Source organism: Penaeus chinensis, chromosome 31 (genome assembly GCF_019202785.1).
Source record: "Penaeus chinensis breed Huanghai No. 1 chromosome 31, ASM1920278v2, whole genome shotgun sequence".
NCBI classification, from domain to species: Eukaryota; Metazoa; Arthropoda; class Malacostraca; order Decapoda; family Penaeidae; genus Penaeus; species Penaeus chinensis.
This window is the reverse complement of record NC_061849.1, coordinates 30,931,793-30,944,753: the sequence shown is the minus strand read 5'-3', so window position 1 is coordinate 30,944,753 and position 12,961 is coordinate 30,931,793. Positions and strand designations below refer to the sequence as shown.

The 12,961-nt window shown below is 40.0% G+C and overlaps 2 protein-coding genes across 5 annotated transcripts in view; both read right to left on the bottom strand.

The window, feature by feature from the left end:
* Positions 1-207: 207 nt before the first annotated feature.
* On the bottom strand, positions 208-2,472 carry LOC125042130 (myb-like protein V). The gene has a single exon (XM_047637596.1). The coding sequence runs from the start codon at positions 2,470-2,472 to the stop codon at positions 208-210; it is 2,265 nt and encodes a 754-aa protein (XP_047493552.1).
* Positions 2,473-2,476: 4 nt separating this feature from the next.
* LOC125041644 (serine/arginine repetitive matrix protein 2-like) overlaps positions 2,477-12,961 on the bottom strand; it is a 25,157-nt gene continuing 14,672 nt past the window's right edge. For 3 of the 4 annotated variants that reach the window (XM_047636762.1, XM_047636764.1, XM_047636763.1), the window contains 6 exons: positions 12,827-12,961; positions 11,391-12,102; positions 5,473-6,868; positions 4,839-4,929; positions 4,348-4,466; positions 2,477-3,877 (listed from right to left, as the gene is read on the bottom strand). The exon at positions 12,827-12,961 is cut by the window's right edge and continues 622 nt beyond it. In XM_047636762.1, coding sequence (XP_047492718.1) covers positions 2,477-3,877; positions 4,348-4,466; positions 4,839-4,929; positions 5,473-6,868; positions 11,391-12,102; positions 12,827-12,961 — 3,854 coding nt within the window. Of the gene's footprint in view, positions 3,878-4,347; positions 4,467-4,838; positions 4,930-5,472; positions 6,869-11,390; positions 12,103-12,261; positions 12,393-12,826 lie in introns of those variants that run through there. The other variant, XM_047636765.1, reaches the window with a different exon arrangement.

Sequence of the window (12,961 nt, the reverse complement as noted above, 5' to 3'; positions counted from 1 at the left end):
GAAGACATTTTCTAAAGAACGGGTATATATATGTATATACTTGCATGTCATCTGTGAATTACCTTTTTAAAAAAATCAACTATTGTACTATTTTTTTTTTCTTTTTTATCAAGGGTAAATACACTACTTGATCTTACTTGCACACTGTAAATGTAAGTCAGAAATTCTCCTTATCTTACTGTTTTTCATAATCTAATCAAGGTGGACTTATTCTGTAATAGACGCTCTGGTGGTTCGAGTCGATCTTCGAGGTGGGGGTTCCTCCTCCTCACTAACAGAAGACTTGCTCTTTCTTGACCTTTTTCGTGGGCTAAGTGCCTCATAGGTCTGGTCTTCAGAAACGAGCCGTCTCACAGCCCTTGTTCTTTGTTGTGGGACGGTTTCACTGTCTGTTTCTTGCTCATCATCTACATCTGAGCTGTTCGCCTTTTCCGATTCTTCGGCATTCTCATTCATTTCCTGGGGTGACAGGACGCTTTCGAAGTCTTCCTCTCTTTCTTCGGGAATTGCAGCTCTAACACTTCTGCTTTTTCTCCTTGGAGTGGACGACCCCTTTTCACTTGGCTGATCATCTGAAGAACTCCTTGTGCTTCTTTTCCGCTGTTTGGTCTCTTTTACTGGGACATCTTGGTCATTTTCCTCTTTGTCTTTCTTTGTTGATCTGCCAGATCTGGATGACTTTTTCATGGTTTGTGTTTCCTCTTGTGAAGCAGAGGCATCTGTGTCAGCTGCAAGTTTCAAGTCATCAACACCTTCTCGCCTTTCCTTTGATTTTTTGCTTGACTTTCTGTGTTTCATGCTACTTTCTTCATTAATTTTTGCTTCTAGTTCTATTTCTTCTTCCTCAGATTTCTCTGTTTTCCCTGTTCTAGTGGATTTTTTGGGTGTGCTTGACTTCACTTCAGTGTTTCCAGGGAATTCACGTTCTTCTTCCACTGGCTGTAAATATTGAGGTTCTTCCGTACTATCCCTTGACCTCCTGCTAGTTTTTCTTTGTTTAGCCTTGCTTTCACTTTCCTGCCTTCCTTCCTTACCATGTTCAACCTCCTCACTTTCCTTCTTGCTTGGTTTTCCTATTCTTGGAGCTTTGTGTGACTGCTGAGGAGGACCTTGCTCTTTGGACATGTTACCTTCGGTTTGCATTCTCTCATCATCTACTTTATCCTTTGCCTTACTGACTTTAGTCTTTTCAGAAAATTTCTTCTCTTCTCTTTCTTTATCTTCTGTACTACATGACCTCTTTCCAATTTTTGACACATTTACATTGCTGAGATTAGGAGAATCTGCCATATTCTCTGTTGACTTAATACTCTCCTCTTTCTTAGACTGAGGTAGGCTGACCTGCGTATCCAGTGACTGGGCATTAAAATCAACGCTGAGACTAGGATCACGTATTTTGGTATCCAATCTTGTTGTCAATTCCAGTGTAGAAATTATACTCTTACTAGATTTACTTTCACCGATGGCCATGGACTCAGAACTTGACTCAGTGCCTGGAGGAGGAGGAGTTGACTCTTTCTTGTCCTGCAAGCATTCATCATCTGATTCATCACTCAACTCCATGCTTGCCTCGCCGAGTTCTGGATGGCTGTCACTTTTGTTCAGGTCATCCATCTCAGTTCCGGGTGGGGGAGGTGTGAATTCTCGGTCAATGTGTGATTTCCTTGCAACAGTTGGCATATCCATGACTGCACTTGGGTCTGTGGGCCATGTTGTGCCAGTGTGTTCCATTCCCTCTGGATTACTTGAAGTATTCCACAGTGGATTCTGTGTATGGAGGCCTAGCTTTGGTGCTGTGAAGCTACTCATGCACACAGTAGTGGTTTGAGATGCAGTGAGAGCTTTCTCAGTTGCAAACTGGCTAGCAATATTGTCTCTAATGCCCAAAGGAGGCAGAACATTCATTGATGCATGCAAGTCATGCTCATCCTCTGTACCAGGTGGTGGAGGAATGGGATTTTCGTGCATCCCAGTCATAAAGGCTGGCAAGCCAAACCCATCTTGACTATTGCTACCACTACTCCATGCCCCAGAGCTTAGTTCCTGTGCACCAAAATGTGTCCCTGGTATTGTCATATCACTCCCCAATTTTGATTTTTGTGCTATGTCTTGCAAATGTACAGTCTTGCTTTTTGTACTGGAAACCCCTAACCCTGAACCGACTAGCATATGGGCTTCATCCTCAGTTCCTGGTGGTAATGGTAGATCTGAAGTTAAAGCATCTTCAGTTCCGGGAGGCAGGGGTAAGCTTGCAATAGCAACATCTTCAGTACCAGGTGGCAGAGGGAGATCAGAACTCAGAGGATCTTCGGCTCCAGGTGGCAAAGTTAAACAAGGTACCCCAACATCTTCTGTTCCGGGTGGCAAAGGGAGGCCTGGATCCATTACATGTTCAGTTCCTGGTGGCAGTGGTACATCTGGACTGATTATATTTTCTGTCCCAGGTGGTAAAGGTAAACTTGGGCCCATCATGCTTTCAGTACCTGGTGGTAAGGGAAGATCTGAACCTACTTCTGCAGTCAAGAGTGGTACCTGTAGGTCTGAACTTACAACATTTTCCTGTTCCTGGTGGCACAGGCATGTCAGATACTCCTTGGTTAGTCACTAGTCCTACCATGGGGAAACTGTCCTGACTGTTGCTACCACTGCCACAATCCCTGTGTACATCATGGATCACATTAGCTGCTGCTAACATCTCCTGGGAATCATTATCCATTTCAAAGTGTGTCACTGGGTAGCTTTCCTCTCCAGGTGGAAGAGGCAAATCACAATTATCTTGGTTCCTGGAGGCTTCATCTGTTTTAGGAGGGAGGGGGATATCTGATGGCTGAGGGGTTTTGTTTGCTGATTTGAATCCAGGCAGGGGGATGCTCAGTAAATCCAAAGCTTTTAGTGTTGCAGCAGCAGCACATTCTGTGGGCTCATCGTCTTCTATATCCATGCACTCGGAGGTATTCAAGTCATCTAAACAACTGTATTCCTCCTCATCCTGGTTTGTAACTTCACCGCTCTGCTCTTCATAGCCAGTGTAGTCACTAGCAAGAGGGCACGCATCCATATCACCGACAACAGGATATTCATTTTCAGCTATGGTCTTGGGATCTGCAACATTCTCAATCAGATTTTCATTCTCTTGACCCATTAGCCAAGCAATGTTATCAGACAGGTCAATTTTCTGCTCCTCCTCGATCAATGGAATTTCCATCTTTGAATCTAGTACAAGGTTACTGCTTGCAGCTATATCTTGCTTTGTTTCTTTCGATGATTCTTTACGCTTGGGTACTGATGACTGCTGCTTCTTCTTCAAGAATGGCATTTTTCCAATAAGAGGTAATTTGGGTGTTGCACTTTTCTTTTCATCATCCTGACTGTCTTTGTATGATCCATCTGCAAAAGCTGCTTCATCTCCCTCTGTCTTAAGATCTTTGGTAACGACTTCCCTGGAAGAACCTTTTTCCTTTTTGGATTCACTTCTTGTACTTGTATCTTTGTACTCTTTGCTCTCAGAAGCCTGAGTCTGTGTCACAGATGACTCATTTTTGTGGTCAAGAGTCTTCCCGGAGTCTGATTCTACCACCTTCTTCTCTCTTTCGCGCTTTTCACTCTTCTCTTTCTTGCTCTCCTGCCTCTGGCTTCTCTCTTTTTCCACTTTTTCATTAATCTCGGCGCTCTCTTCCTTCTCTTGTCTTACCATGTCCCTCTTCTGCTTGATCTGCCTCAGCAGTTTCTCCTCAATTTCATCTGTTGCAATCTTTTCCTTCAGCTTCATCTTTGCCTCCACCATATACCGTGCTTGCTCAACACTATACTTGGCATATGCTGCTGCCTTGGTCTTGACAAGAGATGCCTCATACATGGGATTCTTCACCAAATGCATCTGCAGTGAGACAATGATTTATTGGCGAATGGTGAGTGAAAAAAAAATGTTCATAATTGCAAAACATGGAAATAAAACTTATGAATGGCTGAATAAAACAGTACTGATACCTAAAGATAAATAAATAAGGTTTACATGATCACATCATCAAACAAGTAGTATTGTCAGCTATAACTTAGTCTAACTCAATTCTCCCAAAGTTAAGGAGGTCCTGATTATAAATTACTTTAAAAACAGAAAACAACATGTTGGGAACCCTAACAATAGAATCAATGATGAAACATTTTTTCACAGAATATGATATGTTTACCTTCCCCCTGCCATTCTATATTCAAAAAGGCAATCTATGTAAAATTCAAATGAAATATATCATACCTCAAGCATGATATACAATGCCTACAAAAATACTTCACATAATGAATAAATAAACATACAAACTTGTTACAGGTAATGACTCTTTGACAGCTTACCTTGTAATTTGAAGTGTGTATCTTAGACTCTGGATGTCTGACAGCTTCACCCTTGTCTCTCATGAAGACATCACAGAGGGAGCAGTAGTAAGATGTAAGCGAGTGAAGAAATTCCACACCTGAAAGATTATATGCATTTTATTTCTTCTGTCTCTCTTCTCTCTGAGTTTGCTCCTTATCTCTTTCCCTCTTTCTCTTCAATACTTGCCTCCTTCCACAGTGTGTATAGCAGAGGATGAAACAATAAATTAAAAACTATCTTGAAATTCTCAACTTCTGGTCTATCAGTATTCTAAAGGATTGCCATTTTTCTTCTAATAATATTTCTGCTACTGTCCCAGCCAGTCTCTCAGTCTCAAGCACAGTCACAATCTCTTGCACTCCCTCACTCAAACAGACAGACAGGCACATTTTAGTACTCAAAGAAAGAAAGTAAGAAAAAAGGGCAATGAATGCACAGTTCTGCCTTAAATCCCCAAACATGTTCATACCTTGAACTGGAACTATAAGAGCTGTTGCATTTGGTGGTTTGGGTTCCTTCTCCTCCTTTGGGGCTTTGGCCAACCATGTCTTCCGATCATACTGAAAACACAGGTAAGAGGAATTAGACTTCTGGAATATACACAACACATGACAACACAAAGAAGAGAGAGGAGAGGAGAGGAGAGGAGAGGAGAGGAGAGGAGAGGGGAGGAGAGGAGAGGGGAGGGGAGGGGAGGGGAGGGGAGGGGAGGGGAGGAGAGGGGAGGAGAGGGGAGGGGGGAGGGGAGGGGAGGGGAGGGGAGGGGAGGAGAGGGGAGGGGAGGGGAGGGGAGGGGAGGGGAGGGGAGGAGAGGAGAGGAGAGGAGAGGGGAGAGGGGAGGGGAGGAGAGGAGAGGGGAGAGGGGAGGGGAGGGGAGGGGAGGGAGAGGGAGGGGAGGGGAGGGGAGGGGAGAGGGGAGAGGGGAGGGGAGAGGGGAGAGAGGAGAAGAGAAGAAAGAGAGAAGGGATATGGGATTGTTGTTTAATATTTGCAAATTTCTATGATCGTTATATATATGAAAGTTAAATTAGGCGAAATGGAAGAAGAGAACAAAAGAGCATGGAGACAGGAAAAGTCTTGTATAAAGATCACTGGGTACTTACTTTACATTTTGCTAAGTGTGATGAACTGAGAAGATGATCCACATACTCAGGAATGCTCTCACAGAATATGCTGCACAGTTTACACCAATGCATGCCTTGGTCACAGTAGCGAATATATGTTCTCTGAACAAAACCTTGCGGATATTGAAGCCCTTCGTCAATTTCTTCTTTTGCTTCCTCCTTTTTCCTGTACATGTCTTGCTGCCTTTTCTCTCCATCAGGTTTACCAGTTGTTGTTCTCTTTCTGGAGGTAGATGGTGCTCTTTGAAATTCCTTGGAGTACTCCCCTGAAGGAGACCACAACCTTTGCTGCTGGCCACCTGATACTGGTGACCTTGTTCTGTGTCGCCCAGCATTTGGAGAGCGTGACTTGTGCCTGCTCACGTTAGGAGATCGGGACCTTTGCTGTCTTGCGGCCGGAGAACTTATTCTGTGTGGGGCTGCTGCAGCTGGAGATCGCGACCTATGCTTTCCTGAAGCTGGTGAAACGGATCTACGATGTTCTGGATACTCATAGCCTTTTGATTCATTTCTATAAGAAGCCTCTGCATGCTTATAATTCCTCTCTGGTGTCTTCCCGTGCTCATACTGCCGAGATGGGCCACTAAACCTCATGGCTGGTGGAGACCGACTTCTCCTCCTCTGTGGGCTTTCTGCTCTTGGCAATGGCTGATTCCCTGGCTTTAAAACCTCAACCTCTTTCTCAACTTCAATAACCATATGGTTAATCTTCGTTATCTGATTGCCCATCTCTTTCACAAGGAACCAGTTTTCTTGCAGGAGATTACTAAGACTGCTCTTGTCTCCTTTGTGATTGCTAATGATGTCCTCCCTCTGATTCATCATCAAGTCTTTCTGCTCTGTTAGAGACCTGGCTCTTTTCAAGAGAGTCTCCCTCTTCTGCATCAGCTTCTGTACTGGATCTTCCAACTCCTTTACTTCTCTTTCATGCATCTTACTCGTCTTCTTATCCTCTGCACTTGAATCAGATCCTGAATCATAGCTTCTCCTTTGTTTTGACTTTCCTGTCTTTTGCCGTTTACTCTTGGACCGCACTTGCACTGGAGGTTCATGGTCATCAGCTGCCTCATCACCGGGAGAAGGTATGGCTGACCTACTGCTATGTGCTCTTGTCTGTGAGGAAGGTGGAGGTACACTGGGGGAGTAAGAATGACCACTGGGGAAGAGCATAGGCCTAGACTGTGGAACTTTATCTTTATTCAGCTCTGTAATTCTACTGGCAGTAGCCTCCTCATCAAGCTGAGAAGTCATGGCAGGTACTGGAGGGAGTCTTGATGACGAGGATGATGAAGATGAGATCGCAGTTGGAGGTACCATCTGCTTGGTCTCCTTTAATGTGGGATGAGCTGCTTGTCTCTCTCCCATTTTTTCCTTCCTGAAAACCCAAAAGAGGACAATTCTATTAGTAATATACTTAAATACCCAATGATTTACGATACATAATTCACTCTACGAACTGTATAAACAAATACGTAAATGTAAGAAACCATATCCTTATATGCAACTATACAAAACAACCCAATCTGAAGAAAGAATCTATGAGACTGATTTTCACTACCTTTTCCTCTACAGAAGAATGGAAGGTCAGTGTGGATGTCTGAATTTTGCTTAAGAGGTAAAGATCCAATTTAGGAATTTGGGAATGTGGAAAATAATAAATAAGAAAAAAAAAAGTTCAGGCACTCATCAGCCACATTTATTTCTGACTCAATCTAGCAACTGCTAGTATGCACGCAGTTAAAAAACCCTATCAAGAGTAAAGATTTTTAACATTATTACCCTGACAAAATCCAATTTTTGGCTAATAATTTGAATAGCGCTCTTGAATGAATGAATAAGTTTGTGTCAAATAATTTCTGATCAAAATTCCTCTGTAAAACTAAATTTGCATTTGACAGACATATTTTAATCTGCTGCTACTTTTTGTTGTGACATATGACAAGGGGACTGTCACCATAATTCATAGTTATACCTTTGTTTTTCTGGGGGGAAAAAAGGGGCAACACTGCCCTACATTGTGGCAAAGTTTGGTAAGGAAATAACTAAACATAAATAGTGGCCCTTTTTTTGTTATCCCGTGCATACAGCACACAAATGCACATCACTCCTTGGGCAGACGCACCTAATGATTTGGTAAAATTGCGTTGAAATCACGTGCCCACAGAATTCATTTGAATAAACATCTGGCAACTCTCTGGTGTATACAAGCTTGCAACAAGCTATGGGCAATGCAATTCAGGTCTGTAGAATACCACAATGTCTGAGCACAATGCCAACAGATCATGGAAATATTAAAACCAATTTTTTTTTTCCTTGTAAATACTTGTATAATTTTCTTCACTTATGTTGCATTTTGTAGATTAGAAAATATACCACTTTTGGATTTTTTTATTTTTGGTATATTTTAAAAATAATATTGATATCTTTTCCTTGAAAATTCAAACTGAAATATCTAAACAAAAAACAAAACAAAAAAATAGAGACCACTTCTTGATAACAAATAAAAGAGGTCACTGAATTTTTTCCATTGACTTTGATCATTCATTATGATGACAGTAAGCACCAGTATAGAGTGCACCATATAAGAAAAATTATGAATTTATTTTTTAATTTAGTTATCTATTTGCTAAATGAAACCAAACTCAAGATACAATTTCTCTATAATGATAACCAGAAAAAAAAAAAAGGCAAAAGTAATCTAGGTCCCATATGAAGGGTACTGAGATTAGACGGTGACGGTCCCCCAAATGATTATGAGCATAGGTAATCAAACAAACTTTAAAATCTATATCAAAGACTGAGATTTCTGGATTTCAAATACTGGACTGACAGTACTTTTCCTAAATATTGAAGATCTTTTTGATGAAGGAAAACTAACATGTATAAAAATCTTTTCAGCTTGTGTAAGCAAAAATTGTGGTGTAACACACCTAAAAGAAAATCAAAGAAAATAAAGACAAGTATCAAATCATAATAATCTACATCAGGGTTTTCAAAAAGACATGAATAAATGTGTAAATAAAGAATGTGATACAAAAGAGAGAAAAAAAAAAAAGAAAAAGAAGACAACATGCTATATACTTTGAATGTCAAAGACTGCCTTGTCACAACTAATCTACATCAGTGCTAATCAAAGTATGATACACATGCTACAGAAGCCCTGGAGGGTGGAGGATAAAGAAAAAGAAAAAGAAAAAAAGAATAGTATTCAACACTATTATTACTGGTGGTGGTAATGATAATGGTAATTGTGAATAATAATAATAATAATAAAAAAAAAAAAAAAAAAAAAAAAAAAAATAATAATAATAATAATAACAACAATAATAATAGCATAGCAATAACAACAAAAACAATAATGTTAACAATAGAAGCAGAAAATAAATATTCCCCAGAAGTTCATGGAATGGGGTAAACAGGTAAGGGCAGGTAGGTCTAGTAATTAACTTTCTGGTAGCTAAGTGCATGTGATGCCATCAATGTTAAGACAAAACCATGGTGAACGTTGCGAATTCCCAGAATCACCACAGCAGCTTCAATTTTATCCACTGTATACTTCTGGATTGTAAACAAAAATATGCTGTGGACATGTTACTGGTCCCTGGGGGAAAAAGGGATGGGGAATATATCAATGACTGCTATATTAGGGAGTTTGAACAACAATGATCCAGATAACTAATGGCTGTATGATCAGAAAAATGTTAAGGGTCCTTTTCCCTATTTAAGAACCTTTTCAAGAAATCTGGTGTTTCAGAATACCACTTCCCCTTCCACTGTTCCTAAAACCTTTCAGTGTACACATTATTGGAGCATTGTGGGTTTTAGCCAAGGAGGGGGAGTGCAGCCTTACGTGAACCCTTTTCTCATTCTCTTCTTTTATAATTTCTTTGGAATTCTATAAGATTTGTAAATGATTGCAGAATGCTAGAAAATAAATACAAAGTTGCAGAAAACCAAGTCAAAAATATAAATAGGCCTATAATCACTGTACATCACTCATCCACCAAAAACTACATAGCTTTCATGCAAGTATACCTATATTACACAATGAATTAAAGAAATAGTACAAAATAATACAAATGTATATACACACATATATGTAAAGTTATGAATATGTATACACAAAAATAAATCACAGTAAAAGATGATTGGGTTCAGTAACTTAGGTGGCAATAAGTTTGTCCTGGCTTATTCAAACTTGTAATTGCCGAATAAAACATTTTAGTAGGTAGATATACCTTGTGTTCCACCTAAGTGTATCTAAAACTTGATGTGGTTTGTGCTGGATGCCCTAAGCCTATATGGTAATGATCATCAAATAGGGAATAAGTGGTAGAGATTTAATAGCCTTGACCTCATTGCTGTATTACATAAAAATATTAACCCCTTCCCGAAGTGTCATGCCGTGAGGCCTCAAAACAAACCGCTCGATCTGTGGCGTGTGGCTAAAGCGCTACGAGTTTGATGTACCAAACTCCCGAGCTCAAAGTCGGTGCGTTGCCATTGATCGCCAGAGTGTAGTTTTTTTTTTTTTTTTTTTTTTTTTTTTTTTTTTTTTTTTTTTTTTTTTTTTTTTTTTTTTTTTAGTTTTCTTCATCCGTCATCAAGGGGTTAAGTGAAATCTACATTTAGTATTATGAAGCAGGGAAGATTACATATATTATAAGATATGTAAGATATGTAACAAGAAAAGGGTAGAACTTAAGGGTAGTTTGGTGATCCCAAGAGATTTGATAATATGACTGTAAGCTCTAAATATTACTATTCCAATATAATACTTCTTATCACACAATTTACCCTTTCATCTATTGATGAATTTACCATTATACACAGCAAGAAATCATGGTCATTAAGTCCTTCTGCTTACTTTCAAATTCAATATAAATGGAAGTACACTTGCAAACAACAAATCATTATTGTCATTAAAGCTTGTCACAGCATGGTATGTACTTTAAGTACTGTGGCTGATCTGTGATAGTCAGAATCTATATAACATAAACGTGTCCTCTGTTGCCTTGAGGAAAAAGAAAAGACAGGAAAATAATGAGGAGCAGGAGGAGGAGGAGGACAAAAAAATAAGTATCATTTTGATGTAGCACCCAAGATGAGATGTTCAAACCCAAAATACCTATTTTCTTTCCTGCAAAACAAACATCAATGAAACAAGCAAACGTGTGCACGCGTGCGCTCTCACACACTCTTTCTCACACACACGCACGCACGTACCCACACTCGCACGCACCCACACTCGCTCGCACGCACGCACGCACCCCCCCCTCCCCACACACACACACTATTAATCAAATAAACAACCACAAATACAAAAAAAAAAAAAAAAAAAAAAGGAAGGAAAAAGTAAAAGGAACCATATCTTTAAATGCCTTGCACTTCACTGATTGGTTGTTAAGTATAGCTGATATCTGTCTTAACACTGAATGGTTTTTTACTCCCTGCAATTTTCTTATTGTATATGTCATTCATGGTTTACCTGCCTAGAACAGGTAAAGTTCCAGGTGATGAGGGAAGGAGTTCCTCATTCTGTCTTCAAGGTATACACACACTTAGCTTTGTGCAGAGTTAAATTTTATGTGCATGCCTCTTTAGAAAACTAAACAGAGGAGTTAAGCTGTCAAGATGACTTCCCTGTGAAAATTAGGCACATTACCATTTCGATACAGAAAGTAAAAACAAAAGAAAAAAAAGAAAAAAAAAAATTATCCCTCCTGACACTGAAATAGTTGTTAACAATGTACCTTTTTTCTTTCGTCCTTTTTTTTTTTTATAACCCAAAGCCTGTCAAATTTCAAAAAGCTATTTCACTTAAAGTAGGTATATCATCAGTATATTATATACTTGTATTATAACTTGTTTTTCTTCTGAAACTGTATTAATCTTACCTCTGCACATATGGTGTCTCCACTTCCCAATCATTGGCACCAGACTGATAGCTCATGTCCTTCTTGACTTTTTGCGCTTTATGCCAGTCAAAAGCTGGGACCCAGAAAGATGAGCCACTGGACTTGGCATCATCAGGAACACCTTTTACAGTGGGTTCCTCTGAGGACTGCAGTGAGGAGTGTAAGTGCTTCCTAGGATCTTCCATTGTAGACTTCAGGTTCCAGTCAGAGGGATACCTGGTTTCTTGGCCACGAGAGGAAGGCTTTGGCTCATGTCCCCTTTCCCTGGAAGGTGGTGAAGGATTGGCGCTGGCCTGCACCTGCCTCAGCCTCTTCCCACGCTCCAACCCCTCTTGGAAAGAGTTCCCAATGGAATCTTCTACGGATCTGGATATAGATTTTCCGAAGATGTCATCGACTTCTTCACCCACTTCCTCTAGGTCCATCCCTAGTTCTTCCAGTTCACTAGCTACTATGGCAGGATCAGGAGAAATATCCTTCCTGGGGGACTCCTTCTCTTCTACTGTCTTTTTGCTTTGCTTCAATAACTCTTTTAAGAGATTCTGGGTGTGAGGATCCATGAGATCCCTTGCAATACGCTCCTGTAGCTCGACAATGGATGTCCTTTCCTTTTGGTCCTGGTCAGGTGCAATCTTCATCTGCTCAGAAATTGGAACATCTGGCCGCATTGCCTCTTGCCTAGACACTTGTTCTGGAAGGAAAAAATCCACTACTATATTATACCACATAAAGTCAGGATAAAACATTTCAAAAGTTTAGCAATATAATCTACCTAAAAATGTTATGTTGCAAACCCTAACTATATTTGTCAACATTACTCAAAACAAAAAAAAAAGTCAGCATAAATTACCACGACCATTAAATCTGATTTCAGCTTTTTAAAAATTGAGGTAATGTAGTAATGACAACATATTAAACTTGTGCACTGAAGATGCCAGCTGATACTCCATTATCACCCATGTTGACAAGGTAGTAATGTGGCTGCAGGACAATATACAGTTTTAGAATCAGATCAAGAACTTCTTGCCTCCTGATCCTTGCATCATTCGACGCAGTTCCTTTGGGAGATGTAAACAACCAAGCTATTCAAGACCTTGACATACAATTCTGAAATTTCATTCAATACAAAAGGTAAAGAGAGAGAGAGAGAGAGAAAGAGAGAGAGAGGGAGATGATCTACTAACAATCCCATGGTCTCTGTTAAAATGGAAATCATTTACAGAATAGGCAACTAATTACACAAATACAAAACTACTTCTCCATCTCTGTCTTCCTCCCACTCATTCTAACTTTCTATCTCCTCCTAAATATATCTCTAAATATATATATCCATTCTTCCTTTCCATCCTTGCTGTAGATCTTCCATATTGGTATATCAAGTGTACTCCTCAAAAGTTGAGATAAAAATCACCTACCTTGAGTACCAGACCTGTTCTTGTGCATTGGTGGGCAGTTACTCAAGGGGCTGCTGCTGTAACTATTATTATTACTGCGTATGTTCCCCGTGTGTTGGCTCCTCTCAAACCCATCTCTTTGTTCTTGGTTGGCAT